The sequence below is a fragment of the Lycium barbarum genome, chromosome 4, assembly GCF_019175385.1.
Source record: "Lycium barbarum isolate Lr01 chromosome 4, ASM1917538v2, whole genome shotgun sequence".
NCBI classification, from domain to species: domain Eukaryota; kingdom Viridiplantae; phylum Streptophyta; class Magnoliopsida; order Solanales; family Solanaceae; genus Lycium; species Lycium barbarum.
This window is the reverse complement of record NC_083340.1, coordinates 7482253-7504965: the sequence shown is the minus strand read 5'-3', so window position 1 is coordinate 7504965 and position 22713 is coordinate 7482253. Positions and strand designations below refer to the sequence as shown.

The window sequence follows — 22713 nt, the reverse complement described above, 5'->3', positions numbered from 1 at the left end:
TCGATCTGCCCCTATTTCGGTTGTAGTTTCTGTCATAATTCTGCTTCTGTTTTCAACATTAAAAGCAGAACTCGTCGATGCCTCTCCAGAATCTGTCATGCGCACTTCCTCAGCAAGGATACGATCCCTAACATCGTTGAACTTTAGTTTTTCACTACCGACAGAATTACTAACCGCTGCTCTCATTGGCTCCCAGCTATTTGGTAGGGATGCCAACAAAATTAGAGCTTGCACTTCATCATCGAAGTCAATTTTTACCGATGACAATTGATTTACAATGGTATTGAATTCATTTACGTGTGCAGCAACATGAGCATTTTCCATCATCTTTAGATGAAATAGTTTCTTCATGAGAAATACCTTATTATTTGCTGAAGGTTTCTCATACATGTCAGACAATACCTTCATCATATCAGCGGTGGTCTTCTCCTTTGCCACGTTGTGAGCAACGTTCTTCGACAGCGTCAACCAAATGACTCCCAGAACTTGTCTGTCGAGGAGATTCCAATCTGCTTGCTTCATCTCCTCTGGTTTCGGACTCAGAGGTTCATGAAGCTTTCTGCCATATAAATAATCTTCAATTTGCATTCTCCAGAACGCAAAGTCTGTACCATCGAATTTACCGATGCCGTGTATCGTACCATCTTCGCCTCCCATCGTTTCTAAATCACAACACAACCTGTTGCTCTGATACCAGTTGTTAGGATTTGAATCCCAAATCCGACCTTAGTAAGCAGGTTCCCAGGAAAGATTGGAGGGTCACAGCTGGACCACTTAAATACCAACCTCCTTAGACAGAACCTACTTACGCCGTGATGTAAGCGAAGAATAAATAGCACACACAGATTTATAGTGGTTCACCCTCAATGTGAGAGCTACGTCCACGTTGCTGCTGCAGATCTTATTAAAGAAGAAATATTACAAGTGTTTACAACACTCAACCTCACAACCCCAATCCCAATTACACTCAAGAATTTTACCACAGAAAATTCTCTCAAAGACCTTCTCTTACTTAGGCCTTTCACTAAGAGTATTTCTCTTAGATTTTTCTCTCTCTTTGGGATGTGTTGTCTTCTTCAATTTGGTGTGTTTACAAATGAACCATAAGCTACCTATTTATAGGAATGAATTTCCTATGATGAGGTAAGCGCTTACATCACGACTATCATGAGGTAAGCGCTTACATCACGACTATGTGAACAAAAGAATTGACTTGTTTGGCCAATTCCACACCTAACAGAGGGTTCAACCAACATGTTACATCCCGTATTTTTGAACGTCGGATTAATTGTAAGTTGAGGTGGGGCCCACACGTCAAGATTTTTTTTGGGACATGTGACAAATTATATGAATCACATATGTGAAGTTAAACACAACTCAAGAAGGACCCTTGGGCCAAATCAAAGTGGAAGTCCTCCAAACGAATATTTTTAAGAAAACGTTTTCGGGTGACCTGACTTTGGGGGGCCAAAACGGTATTATATGTTTGGAATTTGGAAAAATACCAAGAAGTAAAAGTTGTAGATAATTGAATTATCTTTCCATCCATAGGTCGTGGGTTCCCAGGTGACGTCGGTACAAGGAGATATGAACGTTTTAAGGCAGAAAGGTCAGTGGGCTAGGCCCAATCCGAGCCCAACCGGGTTAGGCCCATTACCCATGTCCTTATAAGTGCCAATTTCGGCCTTCTTCATCATTTTAACACCAGGAACAACCAGAAAATTCTGGAAAAAGAGAGAGGAGCTTTGGAGAGAAAAAAAAACAATTTTGACCAAAATCCGAGCCCCGAATCCCGAAGCCCATGAAGGGAAAAGTGTTGTACGCTACGTTGTCTTCAATTTGAGCTAAAAATCAACCAAAGAGGAGAGTGATGACGTGGTGGCTGCCTACTTATGGTAATATGTAGGTTCTTTTTCATTGCTAACAAGTTTATTTAAAGTTTTAACGGATTAGAACGGGAAAAATAGCGATATAAATTCGTCAGTTGGTATTGTGAATTATGGAATGAGATTTGAAGAGAATTTTGGATGAAAATAAATGTAGTTAACTTGTAGAATGTGGAGGATGTTGCTATTGATGTTGTTAGTATTAATTTCGACTTCATTACGGAAATAAAAATTATGAAATAGCTATATGTGAATTGTTATGTTGGTTGGTGAATTTAGAAGGATGCTAGTCCATATTAGCATGGAAATTGGTTATAGGAAATTATGTGATTTTAATGTAGTTTTTATGAAATTATGGAAGTTGAATGAAAATTGGATGAAATTGGAAAGAAGCCATGTTGGCCGTGTGGTATATGTTGTTGAGATAATGTTGGATTTATTTTGTTTAACATGTTAGTTGTGTTATTGTGATCTTCACAATGCAAAGGAAGATTATATGAGTGAAGTTGACATGAAAATGGAATGTAGAGAATTATGACACATTAATGTGATTTTATGATATTAAGATAATGAAGTTGTTAAAGTGTAGATTGTTGTTGGAGATGAATTAGTAAGTAGAAAATGTGTTGGAATGGTTTTGTTGCATATATAAGAATTTTGGATTGAATATGGAAGTTGATGGAATTGTTGAATATTGAATATATAGCTTGGAATACTTTTGGTTTATGTTTGAATGGTCTTATATTAGTATGTGAATATGAAAATATTGATATCGGGTTGTAAGTGCAAAGTTGGATTTGGAATTGTCGCATTATTTGGAAAATAAGACTATTTACGCTAGAATGCGTTCCTAGTCGATTATTGATGTTGTATATATTGTTGTTGGTATGGTTGTTGTTGTTTTAGCCGAGTTTTAACCTCGGGGATGATATATATATAGGGGAGATGCTGCTCAAATTTTTATAGACAAGAATTGGTTAAGGTTGAAATTTTAAGTCTTATGAATAGTAAATTGGTAAATGTGACCATTTGTAGGTTTTGGACGAAACGGGATTTGAGTTTTGGCAAGCGTAAAGGGCAAGAAAGGTATGTAAAGCTATCCCGATTCTTCTCTTGGCATGTCCTAGATGTACTAGGCTTGGATTTACGCCTCGGGGAATATTCTGTCCATCAGAATCCGCGTTTGAAATCGTCGCTTTTTCATTCAATAGAATTGAATTCCTTAAGTATGCTTTGATGAAAAATTATGAATTTTTTTTCCAAATTGCTTACGAAGTTATGGAATGTCCTAGAACCTTTGTAGGTGACCCCATAAGCTTAAAAATATGTAATTTGAGCCCACCGCTTCATTGGTTCCGAGGTGGGCCCACTATTTCCAATTTTACCCTTTATGTGTCTATGACTTGTCTTCGAGCGTTTTCGTTAGAGATACTCTAACTACTCCTTTATCTACTAAATAAAAATTATTTTAAATATTTCATTAAGTCTTATAAATTGTTTTGAATCTTGAAAACGATCTCGGATAGATTATGCCTCCGTAACCCGTTATGACATCTAAATTTACTTACTATGTTTCCGTCCGATTTCATTGATTTGATTTGACATTCGATATGCCTCATTGAGTCTCTGGAAATATATATATGGTATTTTTAGTGCATTTAGTTTCTCACTACTCCGTTCGTGGATGCCTCAATGTTTCCCCCACTGAGCCCGGGCCAGGATATGTTGTCAAGCGTGATCCTTTGCATTGTTCGCCGTGCCTCGATGTGAGGGGGCAGGTATATGCGTACATGGGTTTGTGGAGTATGCTGTGCCATGTACGCTTGTTCTGATATGATTTGTTATGGCCATCTGATATGACATATTATGTTACGGGGTTATGCCCCTGTTCTGATTCTTCTGTGTTGTGGCACCAGCGTCGGGAGGGTGGCCACGTTCTGTCTGCCGAGTCCCTTGGCAGGGGCCGGATTTGATGTGACGTATGTTTCTGTACACACTCTGCATGTTTTGAAAATATATATCTGATACTTTGGGTTTTCTATTTACTTTCTGTACGTTCTGTACCAGTTATGATTTTGTTTCTGTAATTCAGGCTTTGCATATTCAGTACATATTTCGTACTGACCCCCTTTCTTCGGGGGCTGCGTTTTCATGCCGCGCAGGTACCGACGACAGGTTTGCTGATCCGTCCGCTTAGGATCTTATTCTCCTATTTTGGAGCGCTCTCTTATCCAGAGCCCATCTTTTGGTATAGTCTGTCACTACTGTATATATATATTCTCGTTCATGGGTACAGCGGGGCCCTGTCCCGTCATATGATTATGTCGGTCTGTTTAGAGGTCTGTGGACATGTTTGTGGGTTAGGGTCTTTCTGTATGGATGTATGTACATGTCGTTTGGGCGATCCCATACGCCGAGGCGGCCGGTCCGCGTATGTTTATATATTGCTTGGTTAGCCCTGTGTGGCTTTTGTTGGTATTTTCTGCGTGCAGGGTATATTGGATAGTCCGTAAAACAAAGGAAACTCTGTCGAAATTTTTCTGGAAATTACCTAAATTTGAAATAAAGCCTTGTCGGCTTCCGCCATATACTAGAATGAGTTGATAGAATTTGAGATAATATTTGATAGATGGGTTCGGGTGCCCAGATCGGGCACTAGTCACGGCCGACGGGGTTGGGTCGTGACAAAAGTGGTATCAGAGCGGTTTGGTTCTCGGAATGTCTACAGACCGTGTCTAGTAGAGTCTTGTTTATCTGTGTGTTGTGCACCACATCTATAAACAGGAAGCTACAGGACATTTAGGGTGTTTCTTTTTTTCGAAATCTTAGATCGTGCGATAGAGCTGTGCTATTAGGATGATTCTGTCCTGATCCGTTGTTGTTTTTCTTTCAGTGATGCCTCCGAAAAAGGCGACGGCTGCCCAGAAGAAAAAGGGCGTGGTAGGAGAGACCAGCCGGGCTCAGAAGGGTACTCGGACCCTTGCTCAGATGATGCGTGATATTGCGTCCCGGCCAGCAGACTCTGCTACGTCTTCATCATCAGAGGAGTCTGGGGCAGCTCCACCAGTAGCTCCAGAGGTTCCAGTACCTGAGCCTCCAGCTCCACAGCCAGGGGCTGAGGATCGGGCTATGAGAGATGCGGTCCAATTGTTGACCAGACTGGTAGCAGGGCAGGTTCATAGGCACGGACTTGGGGATGGTCGTGCAGACAGACGTGACAGTTCGAGAGCTCGTGAGTTCCTGACCTGTAATCCTCCAGAGTTCTTCGGGACAAAGCCCGAGGAGGATCCTGAGGAGTTTATCAGGAAGATGCGGCGCACTTTGCATTTGATTAATGCTTCCGCGACAGAGTCAGTCACGTTAGCTTCGTACCGGTTGTATGATGTAGCGGCTAATTGGTACGAGTCATGGGAGTTATCCAGAGGTGACGGCGCTCCCCCAGCAGTTTGGGATGATTTTTCTCAGGCCTTTCTTAGCCATTTTCTGCCTCCGGAGTTACGGCGGGCCAGGGCTGACAGATTCTTATTGCTGAGACAGAGGGGCTGCAGTGTTCGAGAGTACAGTATGGAGTTCGACTCATTGGCCCGATATGCACCTGCTGTGGTAGCTACTATGGCTGACAGGATGCACAGGTATATTATGGGGCTGGACCGTTATTTTGTCGACAGTTGCTTGGTATTGGCCGCTCAGCCCGATATGGATATTGCCCGGATTCAGGCGCACGCTCAGGGCATGGAGGACCGGCACAGGGGTCATCAGCCCGTTAGGAGTCAGGATCGGAGACAGCCCAAGAGGGCCAGATCATCTGGGTATTTTGAGGAATTTCGGAGTGGGCAGCCTCAGCAGCAGCAGCAGTCTAGCAGGCATTCTTCCCAGCCGGCACAGAGCACACCTCCGCAGTTCTCAGGCAGGAGATTTGATAGCCCAGGGTATTTAGGAGCAGGCCAGAGCTCCGGGGTTTCAGGTTCGCGGGTAGACAGGAGTTCCGGTCAGACGAGGCCACCCAGGCCTCAGTGTTCTTATTGTGGGAGATACCACCTTGGAGAGTGCTACCGTGCTACAGGTGCTTGTTATTCTTGTGGCCGTCAGGGCCATACTGTGAGAGAGTGTCCGTATAAGGGTAATTTGGGAGGTGCAGCGCAGCCTACCGGATTAGTCGCTGGGTCATCGTCTCCTTCGATAGCCATGCGCCCTGCGGGGCAGGGTACGTCGACATCAGCAAGCCGCGGCAGAGGTCGTGGCGGGGCTCCCAGTTCAAGCGGTCCTTCGAACCGCATCTATGCCTTGACTAGTCGACAGGACCCGGAGGCGCTACCAAACGCGGATACAGGTATACTAATGTCTTTTTCGAAATATAAGTGTATTAACAGATTTAGCCTCTACTATGTGATATATTTTCCCCAAAATGCTTACAAGACCCTATAAGATTAATTTAACATTCGAGGACGAATGTTCTAAAGGGGGGGAGGATGTTACATCCCGTATTTTTGAACGTCGGATTAATTGTAAGTTGAGGTGGGGCCCACACGTCAAGATTTTTTTTGGGACATGTGACAAATTATATGAATCACATATGTGAAGTTAAACACAACTCAAGAAGGACCCTTGGGCCAAATCAAAGTGGAAGTCCTCCAAACGAATATTTTTAAGAAAACGTTTTCGGGTGACCTGACTTTGGGGGGCCAAAACGGTATTATATGTTTGGAATTTGGAAAAATACCAAGAAGTAAAAGTTGTAGATAATTGAATTATCTTTCCATCCATAGGTCGTGGGTTCCCAGGTGACGTCGGTACAAGGAGATATGAACGTTTTAAGGCAGAAAGGTCAGTGGGCTAGGCCCAATCCGAGCCCAACCGGGTTAGGCCCATTACCCATGTCCTTATAAGTGCCAATTTCGGCCTTCTTCATCATTTTAACACCAGGAACAACCAGAAAATTCTGGAAAAAGAGAGAGGAGCTTTGGAGAGAAAAAAAAACAATTTTGACCAAAATCCGAGCCCCGAATCCCGAAGCCCATGAAGGGAAAAGTGTTGTACGCTACGTTGTCTTCAATTTGAGCTAAAAATCAACCAAAGAGGAGAGTGATGACGTGGTGGCTGCCTACTTATGGTAATATGTAGGTTCTTTTTCATTGCTAACAAGTTTATTTAAAGTTTTAACGGATTAGAACGGGAAAAATAGCGATATAAATTCGTCAGTTGGTATTGTGAATTATGGAATGAGATTTGAAGAGAATTTTGGATGAAAATAAATGTAGTTAACTTGTAGAATGTGGAGGATGTTGCTATTGATGTTGTTAGTATTAATTTCGACTTCATTACGGAAATAAAAATTATGAAATAGCTATATGTGAATTGTTATGTTGGTTGGTGAATTTAGAAGGATGCTAGTCCATATTAGCATGGAAATTGGTTATAGGAAATTATGTGATTTTAATGTAGTTTTTATGAAATTATGGAAGTTGAATGAAAATTGGATGAAATTGGAAAGAAGCCATGTTGGCCGTGTGGTATATGTTGTTGAGATAATGTTGGATTTATTTTGTTTAACATGTTAGTTGTGTTATTGTGATCTTCACAATGCAAAGGAAGATTATATGAGTGAAGTTGACATGAAAATGGAATGTAGAGAATTATGACACATTAATGTGATTTTATGATATTAAGATAATGAAGTTGTTAAAGTGTAGATTGTTGTTGGAGATGAATTAGTAAGTAGAAAATGTGTTGGAATGGTTTTGTTGCATATATAAGAATTTTGGATTGAATATGGAAGTTGATGGAATTGTTGAATATTGAATATATAGCTTGGAATACTTTTGGTTTATGTTTGAATGGTCTTATATTAGTATGTGAATATGAAAATATTGATATCGGGTTGTAAGTGCAAAGTTGGATTTGGAATTGTCGCATTATTTGGAAAATAAGACTATTTACGCTAGAATGCGTTCCTAGTCGATTATTGATGTTGTATATATTGTTGTTGGTATGGTTGTTGTTGTTTTAGCCGAGTTTTAACCTCGGGGATGATATATATATAGGGGAGATGCTGCTCAAATTTTTATAGACAAGAATTGGTTAAGGTTGAAATTTTAAGTCTTATGAATAGTAAATTGGTAAATGTGACCATTTGTAGGTTTTGGACGAAACGGGATTTGAGTTTTGGCAAGCGTAAAGGGCAAGAAAGGTATGTAAAGCTATCCCGATTCTTCTCTTGGCATGTCCTAGATGTACTAGGCTTGGATTTACGCCTCGGGGAATATTCTGTCCATCAGAATCCGCGTTTGAAATCGTCGCTTTTTCATTCAATAGAATTGAATTCCTTAAGTATGCTTTGATGAAAAATTATGAATTTTTTTTCCAAATTGCTTACGAAGTTATGGAATGTCCTAGAACCTTTGTAGGTGACCCCATAAGCTTAAAAATATGTAATTTGAGCCCACCGCTTCATTGGTTCCGAGGTGGGCCCACTATTTCCAATTTTACCCTTTATGTGTCTATGACTTGTCTTCGAGCGTTTTCGTTAGAGATACTCTAACTACTCCTTTATCTACTAAATAAAAATTATTTTAAATATTTCATTAAGTCTTATAAATTGTTTTGAATCTTGAAAACGATCTCGGATAGATTATGCCTCCGTAACCCGTTATGACATCTAAATTTACTTACTATGTTTCCGTCCGATTTCATTGATTTGATTTGACATTCGATATGCCTCATTGAGTCTCTGGAAATATATATATGGTATTTTTAGTGCATTTAGTTTCTCACTACTCCGTTCGTGGATGCCTCAATGTTTCCCCCACTGAGCCCGGGCCAGGATATGTTGTCAAGCGTGATCCTTTGCATTGTTCGCCGTGCCTCGATGTGAGGGGGCAGGTATATGCGTACATGGGTTTGTGGAGTATGCTGTGCCATGTACGCTTGTTCTGATATGATTTGTTATGGCCATCTGATATGACATATTATGTTACGGGGTTATGCCCCTGTTCTGATTCTTCTGTGTTGTGGCACCAGCGTCGGGAGGGTGGCCACGTTCTGTCTGCCGAGTCCCTTGGCAGGGGCCGGATTTGATGTGACGTATGTTTCTGTACACACTCTGCATGTTTTGAAAATATATATCTGATACTTTGGGTTTTCTATTTACTTTCTGTACGTTCTGTACCAGTTATGATTTTGTTTCTGTAATTCAGGCTTTGCATATTCAGTACATATTTCGTACTGACCCCCTTTCTTCGGGGGCTGCGTTTTCATGCCGCGCAGGTACCGACGACAGGTTTGCTGATCCGTCCGCTTAGGATCTTATTCTCCTATTTTGGAGCGCTCTCTTATCCAGAGCCCATCTTTTGGTATAGTCTGTCACTACTGTATATATATATTCTCGTTCATGGGTACAGCGGGGCCCTGTCCCGTCATATGATTATGTCGGTCTGTTTAGAGGTCTGTGGACATGTTTGTGGGTTAGGGTCTTTCTGTATGGATGTATGTACATGTCGTTTGGGCGATCCCATACGCCGAGGCGGCCGGTCCGCGTATGTTTATATATTGCTTGGTTAGCCCTGTGTGGCTTTTGTTGGTATTTTCTGCGTGCAGGGTATATTGGATAGTCCGTAAAACAAAGGAAACTCTGTCGAAATTTTTCTGGAAATTACCTAAATTTGAAATAAAGCCTTGTCGGCTTCCGCCATATACTAGAATGAGTTGATAGAATTTGAGATAATATTTGATAGATGGGTTCGGGTGCCCAGATCGGGCACTAGTCACGGCCGACGGGGTTGGGTCGTGACACAACATCCCCTTGACATAAACTGTTTTAGTTATAGCATATTTGTAATCTCCTTGTATATGTTTCTAGCTCCGCCACTAATCACTGACACAAGTTCGAACTCTATAGAATTTTCCATGGTTGACTTGTTGAATAAACCAGGAGCAATATAGAAAGCAAAGAGATCTGATGGGTGGGATATTTGAGGCCATGATTGATCAAGGACTGCAAATTTTGCTGGTTACAATCCCAAAGAAAGAAAGGATTTTTGGCAAGTTTTGCTGAAGTTGAAATGAATGATGAAGAAGATGCCAAAATGCCTCTTTCCTGCCTTGCTTATGGTATGTTATGTGCATTTTCTACTATATAGTAAAAGTCACTTTCTTTCGATGTCATGTTGCTTGGTCCTGTCTAACTTCTAAGGTGTTCTATGTAAGCAACTGTCAACTTTTTTTCCAATTTAAAGTGAAGATGCATCCTGGCCTTCTTGTCAATATCAATATATATCAGTATCAATGAAGAAGAAGCCGGTTGCAATTTAAATTGTAATTATTTTATAAAATAATACAGTTGATAGTGTCGGCCAAAGATCCTTTATATACATGTTGTCTGCATTCCAGGCCTTTAACATTGTTATCTTGATCTCTTTTGTTTGCTTCACTACAAAATAAATATTGATGGTTGATAGCAACCACAATTTGTTATTATTGTTTGGCTATTTGTTATTCAACATTATTTGTCACCCTTGGACCATCCTAGTGTGATACATTATCTGTCATCCTAGGATCGCCCTAGTGTGCTGGGATTCTTGTCTGAAACTCTGGAAAGGACCCATGAGGATGGCACCAGGCTCGTGGGGCTTGCCTCTGTTGGGAAACCTCCCCTTTCTTGACCGACAACTTCATTCTTACTTTTCGAGCTTGACTCAGACACAACTTCATTCTTACTTTTCGAGCTTGGCTCAGACATTCTTTGATGGACTAATAATATTTCATTAACAAAGGGCAAAAAAATGTTGTTCTGTTCTTAGTTGCAATTGCTTCTTTTTAAAAAAATAATAATAAAAAAAAATTCTATACTCTTCCTCCAACGTATGTTAGTACTTGACATACAAATGCTAAAATAAATGTTGTGAGACTGTACTCAATGGGGAGATGGAGTTCCAAGAATGGGGTTGCACTCACAGAAATTGACAGCGTTTAGCTCAAAGCTTGATGATATAGTTGGCATGATTGGGAAGTCATCTTAGCGCGGAAACAAAGTTGTATATCCAATATAAGTGTAAGTTTTTGGTATTTATAGTTTTTTGGTACTTGTAGTTCTTTTCGTTTGGAGGTTTTTGCTTGAATTTTCATTCTTGATTTCTTTGTTGTAATCATTTTCTTCTAATTTATGGATTTCAATGTATTTTGCATTGTGGGTACATCCGTTCGATGGTTAATATTTGAAACGAATTTTTCTTCACTTAATTTAAAGGAAAAGGGGGAGGGTGTGGGCTGCTGAAAAAGAGGGGGTTTAATTAATGGCTGGCGAAAAAGAGGGGGTTCAATTAATTTGCTAAGTGGCATTTTGTGGTTTTAATAGGCATAAATGGAGGTTCAAAAGCAGTTAGTGAAAAAGGGCAATATTAAGTCAGATTATTAAGTGAAGGGCAGAAGTAACCATTTCACTACCCACAAGGTCATTGTTAGACCTTTTTAATGCTTCCACTAGCTGAGTTGGAAAATGAGGGCAAGTATGTGTCAGTTTGTTAATGGCAAGGGCAAGGTTGAGCCAAATTTTAAGCAGAGGGCAAAGGTAGACATTTTCGCAAATCACAAGGGCAATCTATAAATTGTGTGCTTCGCTTCAAGAAGCATGCATGATACTTCTTGCTTTTCGCTTCAAGCCTCATGGACCTTGTTACCTTTTTATGCTTTCGCTTTTAAAAACATTGGGTCTTCCATTTTTCAACACCACTTTCTTCCATCCCATTTTTCCCTCTTAAGCTCAAGTCTCTCAATTCCTTCCAACCTCTGTTTAATTCTTTACTGGTTTGGGCAACAAAGAAGATGAAGGGGTTGGCAAAGAGATTTGATAGGATCTTTGAGACCGTGATTGATCACAGACTGCAAATGGACACTCAGAAATGGTGGGATGGCAAAATGCCTATTTGCGTAACTGAACTCACAGCCTTGCTTGTGGTATATTTACTATGTTATGTCATATAGCATTCTACTATATAGGAAAAGTCACTTTCTTTACATGTGATGTCGATTGGTCCCTACAAAGGTGTTTTTCTAAGTGAGCAAGCAATCTTTCCCTTTCTACAGTTCAAATCAATAATGGTCACAACTGCATTATTGTTGAGTAGCCAAGTTTACGTTTGTGTTACAACCATTCATACCTTATCTAAATGGATGAATAATTAGCGTACACTGATCATGATCGAAGATCTTAATTAGTTACAAAAAGAGATTCATATCTATTGAAAGTGAATTATGAAATTGGTAATTTATTAAAGAATGAAAAATAGATTTAAGAAGAATCAGATTCATGTGTTCATGTCCTGAAAGTTTGTTGCTATCTAGTTATTGGAATACACTAAGGGAAGAGTCAAAAAATTGTGTCAGACTACAAGTACAGAATTCTTGGATGTGAATAAGACATTGAACCTTGAGCTGAACCACAATATACAGTTCTACAAATCTGAATTTGTTGTACGTGATAATATTTTATACCGCGAACAGGATTTGATTGTTGGTGTTACTGACACACCTCCAACACAGATTTTACCATAGCTGAGATTATGAACAAACCTGAGGTCCTGAGGAAATTGCGACATAAACTAGAGACGGTTGTGGGCAAAGATAAGATAGTAGGACATGCATTGTGGGAAGATACGTTGTTTCCTAAAGGATCTCATGGTTTTTATAACAATGCAGAGAGATCCTGCTATTGTATGACAATGTGTTTGTAGAGAATGATGTTTCGGGTAACGGTTATTCGTACAATGACTATGGAAATATGTCCCCTGAAAATGGGATCTATCGGAAATTGATTCAAAGGTTTCTATACAGTTGGTCAAAATCAAGAATATAATAGAAACCTGCAATTTAGTGTGCCTGAATTACCAGTACTTCAGTAGATCCATTCCAGAATTTTCTCAACTCAAGTAAAAATATCTAATTAGCTTTTCTTTGGTTAGCAGATTTCTCTTTAACTCCTGCAACAGTACTATCTTCTGCACATTATGATTAGTTCCAATTTCATTAATTAAAGGGAAAAGGGTCAAAAATAACCCTCTACTTTGGGAAAAGGGCTAAAAATATCCTCCATTACAAATTTGGGTCAAGAATACCCCTCCGTCATTAAAGTTTTCAAATATACCCCTGTCTTAACAGAAATCCCCAACATAACCCGATTTCATTTTTAAACCTACTCCATTTAAATTCAACCCAACTAAATAAAAAACCCATATGGGTTACCCGCTACTGTGCCTAGTGGCTCCAAATGTAGTACTTGGGAACAAGTTGGTTGCATATGAGTTTTTTTTATGTAGTTGGGTCGGGTTTAAAAATGAAATTGAGTTATGTTGGGTATTTCTGTAAGACGGGTATATTTGAAAACTTTAATGACGAGAGGGGTATTTTTGACCCAAATCTGTAATGGAGACCTTTTTCCAAAGTAGAGGGGCATTTTTGACCCTTTTCCCTTAATTAAATTCAAAATTATATGAAGGGCCTGAGCTTGGTTAAAGTCATAATCAGCAAGATATTCATCTACTTTCCTTGTTCCCTCGATAATGGTTGGTTCAAGAGGATAATTGATGAACAATTCTTGAACTGTTGTTGTACTGGCACAATTTACATCGACTCTGGAGGCCTTTTTTTGTCTATGTCATCATTGTAAAGAAATGAATCTTGGACCTAACTAAACTCCAGAAGCTAGCTCATGAGTTGAGGATTGCCCAAGACCATATAAGGAGATCTATTCCACAACCGATGTGGGACAACCTAACGACCATATATCAGTATCAACGGAGAAGAACTCGGTAGCATTTAATTATTTTAGACTCCCTCCGTCCCAATTTATGTAATATAGTTTGACTGGACACGGAGTTTAAAAAATAAAAGAAGGCTTTTGAATCTTGTGGCCTAAAATAAGCCAAAGATATATATGTGGTTATAGATCATCTCGTTAAGCGTAAAGGATAAAGTTTAAAGTTAAATTGTTATCAAATAAGGAAATGTATCATTCTTTTTGCGACGGACTAAAAAGGAAAGTGTATCACATAAATTGAGACAGAGGGAGTAATAAATTAATTGAACACTGTGAAACCAACTAAAGATCCTCTTTATACATCATTGTATTTGTACCACAAAATCTGTATTCCATTCTGGACCTCTAACATTGTTGTCCTGATCCCTTTTGTTTGCTTTGAGAAAAAATTAACTATTACTGGCTGTCTGCAACCACAAATTATTATTCTACATTTTCTCATCCTTGGACCATCCAAGTATGCTCGGATTCCTGGCAACAACTCTGATAAAGGCCCCTGAGGCATCAGGCATGTAGGGGTTGCCTGTGGTGGGAAACCTCCTATTTCTTGACCCTGAACGTCGTTCGTACTTTGCAAGCCTCACTGTTCAGGCAAGTCATTATCAGAGGTCAGAATATTCCAGAACATGGTTGTGTTAGTTAAGAAAGACGGGATATATCCCACGTTGCTGACTGGGAGGATATATTGAGCTCATTAAAGATTTTAAGCCATCTCATTGTGAAGTTAAAAATAATTGGCATCCTTTCAAACATTGGTATTGTAAGCGCTGAAACTATATTCCCACTAAACATGGCTTCAGCACTTTTAGACGAGCTTGGTCTTGCAGCTCTCACCCTTTCAATTGTGTTCCTGGCAATTCTATGGTACAAATGGACATCAAAGATACCACACAAGGAAGAATCCAGGTTGCCACCAGGGCCTCGTGGCCTTCCTATTTTGGGATTCTTACCATTTCTCCGCCCCAATTTACATCACCAGGTCACAGAGTTGTCTCAACAGTATGGTCCAATTTACAAGCTGTGGCTAGGAAGTAAACTATGTGTTGTGTTGAATTCACCATCCTTGGCCAAAGAAGTGGTCCGTGATCAAGATTCCATCTTCGCCAACCGTGACCCTTCAATTGCAACATTGGTGGGCACATATGGTGGACTAGATATTGGATTTTCTCCCTATGGCCCCTACTGGCGTGATATGCGCAAACTTTTCGTAAGGGAGATGCTAAACAGCAGGAACCTTGAGGCCTGTTACAGCCTTCGGAGACACGAGGTCAGAAAGACAATCAGAAACGTGCATACGAAGATTGGCAGCCTCATCGATATTGGCGAATTGGCTTTTGTAACTGAAATGAATGTAGTCATGAGTATGATCTTTGGAAGCAATATTGTGGAGGAGAAGGAGAAGCATAAAAAGGATGGAGCTGAGTTCAGGGAATTGGTGATAAAATTTCTTCAAGTGATGGGAAAGCCAAACATATCAGATTTCTTCCCTATGCTTGCCAGGTTTGATTTACAAGGAATACAGAAAGAGATGGAGGCTCTTTTGGAGTCAGCTGAAAGTATATTGGACCCTGCCATAAACGACCGCATGAAGATGCTTTCAGATAAAAGAGAGGGTGAAATCCCGGGGAATGGGAACAAAGATTTTATACAGATCCTGTTAGAGCTAATGGAGCAGAAAGCTATTGGGATATCAGTGGACTTGGTGAAAATAAAGGCCATCTTGGTGGTAAGTTATATGGTCCCTATATCTTCTCCATATCTTCCTTCCTCTCCTTAACCTTGTTTATCCTGTGAATTCCATCATATTACGTTATCGGTCTGAAGACTTAACAGTGTCATACAAACTTCTTAATCAGGCTTACTGAATGCCGGATCAATGCGATAAATTGTGAAGAAAAATGAGAATGCAATTTGAGTTCTTAATTAAGATGCTCGAATTACATAAGTAGCTAAAATAGTCTTAAAAAGATGTACACATACTCATACCTAAACATTGATATTGTGTCCCTTAAAGGCCGGGGCGAAGCCGCAATAGAAGTTACGGGTTCGGCAGAACCCAATAGCTTTGACCCAAACTTTGTATTTATAGTTAAAAATTCACCTACAACAACAACAACAACATATTTAGTGTGATCCCACAAGTGAGGTCTGAGGAGGGTAGAGTGTACGCAGACCTTACCCCTACCTTGTGTGAGGTAGAGAAGTTGTCTCCGATAGACCCTTGGCTCAAGAAAAGCGTTTTCAAAACAGGTTTGAAAAATAGTTAGAAACTCACCTAATATGTATAAATAATGTATCCATAACCCAATAAACAAGAAGATTTTGGTTTAGAACTATAAACTTAAAGTCCTGGATCCGCCTTTGCCTGCAGGTAGAATCAAGTATTACAAAAGTTCCTACGATGACTAAGTTCCTTTCCCCCTGAATTTATGTATGTTTCTGCATTCTAGGACATTGTGATTGGCGGGACAGACACTACAATCACGACGGTCGAGTGGGTAATGGCAGAGCTACTTAATAACTCCGAGATAATGTCAAAGGTGCAACAAGAATTGAAAGATGTTGTAGGGATGAATAACATTGTTGAAGAATCCCACTTACCGGGACTACACTATCTTGATGCAGTTTTAAAGGAGACACTACGTTTACACCCTGCATTACCGCTGCTTCTCCCAAAGCGCCCGAGCCAATCTGCAGTGATAGGTGGATACACAATACCTGAGGGAACTACTGTATTCTTGAATGTTTATGCAATTCAAAGGGATCCTCAAGTGTGGGAAAGTCCACTTGTTTTCCAGCCTGAAAGGTTCTTGAGTCGCTCGACAAATTTAGACTATGCTGGAAATAATATGAAGTACCTTCCATTTGGATCAGGCAGGAGAATTTGTGCTGGCCTTCCCTTAGCAGAGAAAATGCTTATGTTTCTTTTGGCTTCATTGCTGCATTCCTTTGATTGGAAACTCCCTGAGGGCGAAAATGTTGACCTTTCAGATGGACATGGGATTGTCATTAAGAAAAAGACGCCACTATTCGCCATCCCTACTCCCAGGTTACCAAATTTCGAACTATATCAGTAAAACCAAGAAACTGTAAGGAAGATGAAATATAGATTTTGAATAAAGGGGCTTGGCATGATTTTGCCCACTGGTTGTAATATGTATAATATCAAAGTGTACTCTTGCACAATAAGAGAGTCAGCTAATATATGTTGTATTGCAAATAAAAATATGTACTTTTATTTTAAATAAAAATATGTACTTTTATTTAAGGATTTGTTTCAGCAGTTCTGAAATTGGTTATGGCTACAACCTTGTTCTGTTCTTAGTTGCAATTGCTTCTTTTCTAATCTTTCGATGTCATTGATATACTCTTCCTGCAATGTATCTTAGTACTTGACATACAAAAATGCTAAAAATTATGTTGTGAGACAATGGAAAACCAAGAATGGGTGACACTCAAAGAAATTGACAGCTTTTAGCTCAAAGCATGATGATATAGTTGGCACGATTGGTAAGTCATCTTAGCATGGAACCAAAGTTTGTATATCCAATATAACTGTCTGTTTTTTTGGTATTTATAGTTCCTTTTGTGGAGGCTTTTGCTTGAATTTCATTCTTGTATCTTTGTTTCAATCATTTTTTTTTCTAATTCATGGATTTCAATGTATTTTGCATTGTGGGTACATCTGTTTGATGGTTAATATTTGAAATTGAATCTTTTTCACTTAATTTAAAGGAAAAGAGGGGAGGCGATTGGGGACTGGTAAAATAGAGGGGGTTTAATTAATTGCTAAGTGGCATTTTGTGGTTTTAATAGGCATCAATTCAGGTTCAAAATGGGGTAGTAGGGGGAAAGGGCAATATTAACCCAAATTATTAAACGAAGGGCAAATGTAACCATTTCGCAAATCACATGTTTTTTTTTTTTTTTAACTTTTAAAGTAATTGTGTTAGCTGAGTTGGAAAATAAGGGCAAATGTGTGTCAGTTTTAATGGCAAGGGGAGGTAGACCCAAACTTTAAACGGAGGGCAAATGTAGACCTTTCCCCAATCACAAGGCCTTGCTGTAAAATTGTGTGATTCACTTTAAAGAAGCATGCACGATACTTCTTGCTTTTCACTTCAAGCCTCATGGACCTTGTTGCTTTTTTGTAGCTTTTCGCTTTTAAAAACACTGGTTCTTCCACTTTTCAACACCACTTTCTTCCCCACCATGTTTCCCTATTAAGCTCAGGCCTCTCAATTCCTTCCAACTGCTGTTTATTCTTTACAGGCTTGGGCAACAAAGAAGATGAAGGTGTTGGCAAAGAGACTTGATAGGATATTTGAGACCATGATTGATCAAAGACTGCAGATAGAAATTGTGATGGGCAGAGTGCCTCTTTCCGTGACCGAACTCACAGCCTTGCTTGTGGTATGTTTACTGTGTTATGTCATATTGCATTCTACTATGTATGAAAAGTCACTTTCTTTACATGTGATGTTGGTTAGTCCCTAAGAAGGTGTTTTTCTAAGTGAACAAGCAATCTTTCCTTTTCTACATTTCAAATCAATAATGGTCAGTATTGCATTATTATTGAGTAGCCAAGTTTTTATTTGCCTTCAGCTGTTCTTTTCTTGTCTATATGGACTGAAAAATTGTACTGATAAGTGATAATGATAGCAGATCTTAATTAGTTAGTACAATAAGAGATTCAAATCTATTTAAAGCGAATTATGGAATTATAAATTTATTGAAGAATGAGAAATAGATTTAGAAGAATCAGATCATGTCCTGAACAGTTTGTTGCTACCTAGTTATAGAATACACTCTCAGACTACAAGTAGAGAATTCTTGACTGAATAAAAACATTGAACCTTGAACTGAACCACAATTTACAGTTCTACAAATCCGAATGTTGTGTACATGATAATCATTTTACAGATACCGTGAACAGGACTTGGTTATTGGTGCAACTGACACACCTTCAAAACATGTTTTACCATATCTGAGATCATGAACAAAGGACACCCAATCTTCCATACCAACAGGAACCTCGTGGGTGCACCAAAAATAAATAAGGGAAAAGTTGCTATTCCACAACTGTACAAAATCCTTCTCTATTTCATAAAAACTCTCCTAGTTTTCTCTCTATCCATGTAATCCACATAAGTTCTAGAGGAGCAACATCCCACGTCCTGCGTCCTCTATTCCATCTTATAAACATATGTTGTCTCACTATCCAAGAAAGTCATTAATTATCAGAGGTCACAGTATTCCAGGAGGTGCTCATATTTTAGTTAAAACATGGTTATTTCATAGACATCCCTCAGTTTGGGAAAATGGAGTTAATTAATCCCAGAAAGATTTCGGACGGAAAAAAAAGAAGGGTATTTCTCTAGTTGAAAGAATGGTTGGTGTAATTATCATGGATGAGAAAATGTTGAAGCATCCACTTGCTTCTCTCTATTTTCTTTCAACTGGGAACTTCCTGAGGCGGACACGTCTGTTTGTAACGTGGCAAGATTATCAGATTCGATGCAGTGTGATTAGACTGAAAAGTCAAAAGACTCAAAACTGAGTCTTGTGGAAAACTTAGCTAGGGGTGAAAACAAAAAAAAAAAACTACTTTCTATGTTCTGAAAGAGAGATATTGAAGTTCAATCCAGCTATCATTTCAGTTCAATCCAGCTATCATTTCTTACTGCTGAAATGCTGCCATGCCCTTTCCTTAAATGGATACAGTGTCACTGTAAATGCCATTAATTATAATAAAGGATCTTTCCCTCTAGAGACTTTGTGAAAAGAAAACAAAACCTAATCTTTTACTTTAGACACTATACTTGTCAACTTGGATTTCCAAATCTACCAAAGACACAGACTCCTTGGAATCACTAGTTAAAATGATGTGTTCATCGCATTGGATAAGAACAAGTGATATATAACACGTGCTGACGAGGAGGATATATTGAGCTAAAGATTTAGAGCCTTTTCATTGTGAGCCATTTCATTTAGAGCCAATAATTGGTTCCCTTCCAGAGATTACTGTTAGAAGCGCTGAAACTATCTTCCCACTGAATATGGCTTCAGCACCTTTAAAGGTGCTTTGTCTTGCAGGTCTCACCTTTTCAATTGTGTTCCTGACAATTCTGTGGTAAAAATTGACCTCAAATATACCACATGAGAAAAAATCCAGGTTGCCACCCGGGCCTTGTGGCCTTCCAATTGTGGGATTCTTGCCATTCATCCACCCCAATTTGCATCACCAGCTGACAGAGTTGTCTCAACAGTACGGTCCAATTTACAAGCTGTGGCTAGGAAGTAAACTATGCGTTGTGTTGAACTCACCATCCTTGGCCAAAGAAGTGGTTCGTGATCAAGATTCCATTTTCGCCAATCGTGACCCTCCAATTGCAGGATTGGTGGGCACATATGGTGGACTAGATAATGGATTTTCTCCCTATGGCTCCCACTGGCGTGATATGTGCAAACTGTTTGTGAGCGAAATGCTAAGCAACAGGAACCTTGATGCGTGTTATAGCCTTCGGAGACAAGAGGTCAGAAAGACAATCAGAAATGTGCATACCAAGATTGGCAGCCTCATTGACATTGGTGAATTGGCTTTTGTAACCGAAATGAATGTAGTCATGACTCATGAGTATGATCTTTGGCAGCAATTATATTGAGGAGAAGAAGAAGCATAGAAAAGATGGAGCTGAGTTCAGGGAATTGGTGACCAAATTTCTTCAAGTGATGGGAAAGCCAAACATATCAGACTTCTTCCCTATGCTTGCCAGGTTTGATTTACAAGGAATACAGAAAGAGATGGAGGCTCTATTGAAGTCGTTTGAAAGTATATTGGAGCCAGCCATAAATGAACGCATGAAGATGCTTTCAAACAAAAGTGGGGGTGAAATCCAGGGCAGTGGGAAAAAGGATTTTATGCAGATCCTGTTAGGGCTAATGGAGCAGAGAGATATTGGTAAATCAGTGGACCTGGTGCAAATAAAGGCCATCCTGGGGGTAAGTTATATGGTCCCTAATCCCTATAGCTTTTTTATATCATTGCGTGTTTCTTAAAATTGGTGATCCTGAGAACTACATCATATTACTTTACGAGAAATTAGTCTGAAAAATAAGAGTCTAATACAAACTTATTAATCATGTTTACTGAAACACCCAAGGGCATGGTCTAGTCAATAAAATGGGTGCAAACCTTGAAAGCTGGGGTTCAAATCCAAGCATAGACAAAAAATGTTAGGTTTCTCTTTCCACTTACCTAATCCTTGGTGGGCGAAGTTATTTGGCACCTGTAATAGTGGGAGGTACCAAGGTTGAGGTGCATGCAAGGTGGACTAAACACCACGACTGTAAAAAATCAAAATCATGTTTACTTAATGTGGGATAATGTGATAAATGGTGAAGAAAAATGGAACACTTTTTAGTTCTTAATCAAGATGCTTGAATAGCATATTTAGCAAAAAGTCTTAAAAAGATGCACATACACATACTTAACCATGAATAACGCGTCCCCCTACAGGAAGAATTAGCATTATCAAATTCAGGCAACAACTAATCTCCTTTTCCTGACTTCATATATGTTTCTGCATTATAGGACATTGTGATAGATGGGACTGATACTACAATCACGATGGTCGAGTGGGTAATGGCAGAGCTTCTTAATAACCTTGAGATAATGGCAAAGGTGCAACGAGAATTGAAAGATGTTGTAGGGATGAATAACATTGTTGAAGAATCCCATTTATCGGAACTGCACTATCTTAACGCAGTTTTAAAGGAGTCGTTACGCTTACACCCTGCATTACCATTGCTTCTCCCAAAGCGCCTGAGCCAATCTGCTGTAGTAGGTGGATACACAATACCTGAGGGAACTAAAGTATTCTTGAATGTTTATGCAATTCATAGGGATCCTCTAGTGTGGGAGAGTCCATTGGAATTTCAGCCTGAAAGGTTCTTGAGTCGCTCGACAAATTTAGACTATGCTGGAAATAATATGAAGTACCTTCCATTTGGATCAGGGAGGAGAATTTGTGCTAGCATTCCTTTGGCAGAAAAAATGCTTGGTTTATATTGGCTTCATTGCTGCATTCCTTTGGTTGGAAACTCCCTGAGGGCGAAAACGTTGACCTTTCAGAGGGATTTGGACTCGTGATCAAGAAAAGCAAAAGGCTTTTCGCCATCCCTACTCCCAGGTTACCGGAGTTAGAGCTGTATCAGTAAAAACAAGAAATAATAGGGAACATGAATAAAGATTTTGGCTTGACATGATCTTGCCCTATGGTTGTAATAATTTTAGTACCAATGTGTAATATCGTACGATAACTAAAGAGGTAGCTAATGTACATTGTATTTTAAATAAAAATATGTGCTCTTAATGTAATGATCATATCAAAGGAGGATAGCTCCATAGTACTTATTTCAGCCGTTCTGAAATTGGTTATGGCTATAATGTTGTTCTTTTCTTAGTTGCAATATGAGTTGGAATTGCAATAGCTGAGAGAATGGTGATATAGCTTTACTTCTACATATATTCTTTCAACAATATATGATTAGGTTAAAAGTTATGGTTTAGCTAAAGAAGGAGACACCTCGGATTGCAAAATTATCAACACCAACAGCATATGATTAGGCTAAATGTGAAAATTGAGTCTTCTGAAAACTTTCAAGGGGAAAAAAGTCTAAAAAGAAAGAAACTTACTAAAGATAATTTTCTAGTTTCTAGCTTCTGAAAGTGAGATATTGAAGTTCTAAGCAGAATCATTTGTTTATTTTGAAATTACAGCATTGCCTTGCTTTAATTGTATACAAGTATCACAAAAACTGTTTGAAACTTAAAAATATCTTCCCTCTTAAACTTTTAGAAACTAAATTTCCTTTTTTGGTAAAAAAAATTGGGTAAAGATCGCTCCATATAGAATATATTCTCTCCGTCTCAATTTATGTGGCACAATTTCCTTTTTAGTCCATCCAAAATGAATGTCACATTTCTTTATTTGACAACTATTTAATGGAACAATCCCC

The 22713-nt window shown here is 39.2% G+C and overlaps 1 protein-coding gene and 1 pseudogene across 2 annotated transcripts; both read left to right on the top strand.

Annotated features, from left to right (window-relative positions):
* The first annotated feature begins 1273 nt into the window (after positions 1–1273).
* Positions 1274–12055, top strand: LOC132635054 (uncharacterized). 2 transcript variants are annotated; one of them, XM_060351271.1, is made up of 6 exons: positions 1274–1895; positions 2922–2972; positions 4049–4134; positions 4780–6996; positions 8023–8073; positions 9150–12055. In XM_060351271.1, exon 4 carries the CDS (start codon positions 4782–4784, stop codon positions 6309–6311), a length of 1530 nt encoding a protein of 509 aa, XP_060207254.1. In that variant the 5' UTR covers positions 1274–1895; positions 2922–2972; positions 4049–4134; positions 4780–4781; the 3' UTR covers positions 6312–6996; positions 8023–8073; positions 9150–12055. The 2 variants fall into 2 exon arrangements, with proteins under 2 accessions (XP_060207254.1, XP_060207255.1); XM_060351272.1 differs by lacking the exons at positions 1274–1895; positions 2922–2972 and adding an exon at positions 3051–3865.
* Positions 12056–13986: 1931 nt separating this feature from the next.
* On the top strand, positions 13987–22184 carry LOC132635053 (labd-13Z-ene-9,15,16-triol synthase, chloroplastic-like; annotated as a pseudogene).
* The last annotated feature ends 529 nt before the right edge of the window (positions 22185–22713 follow it).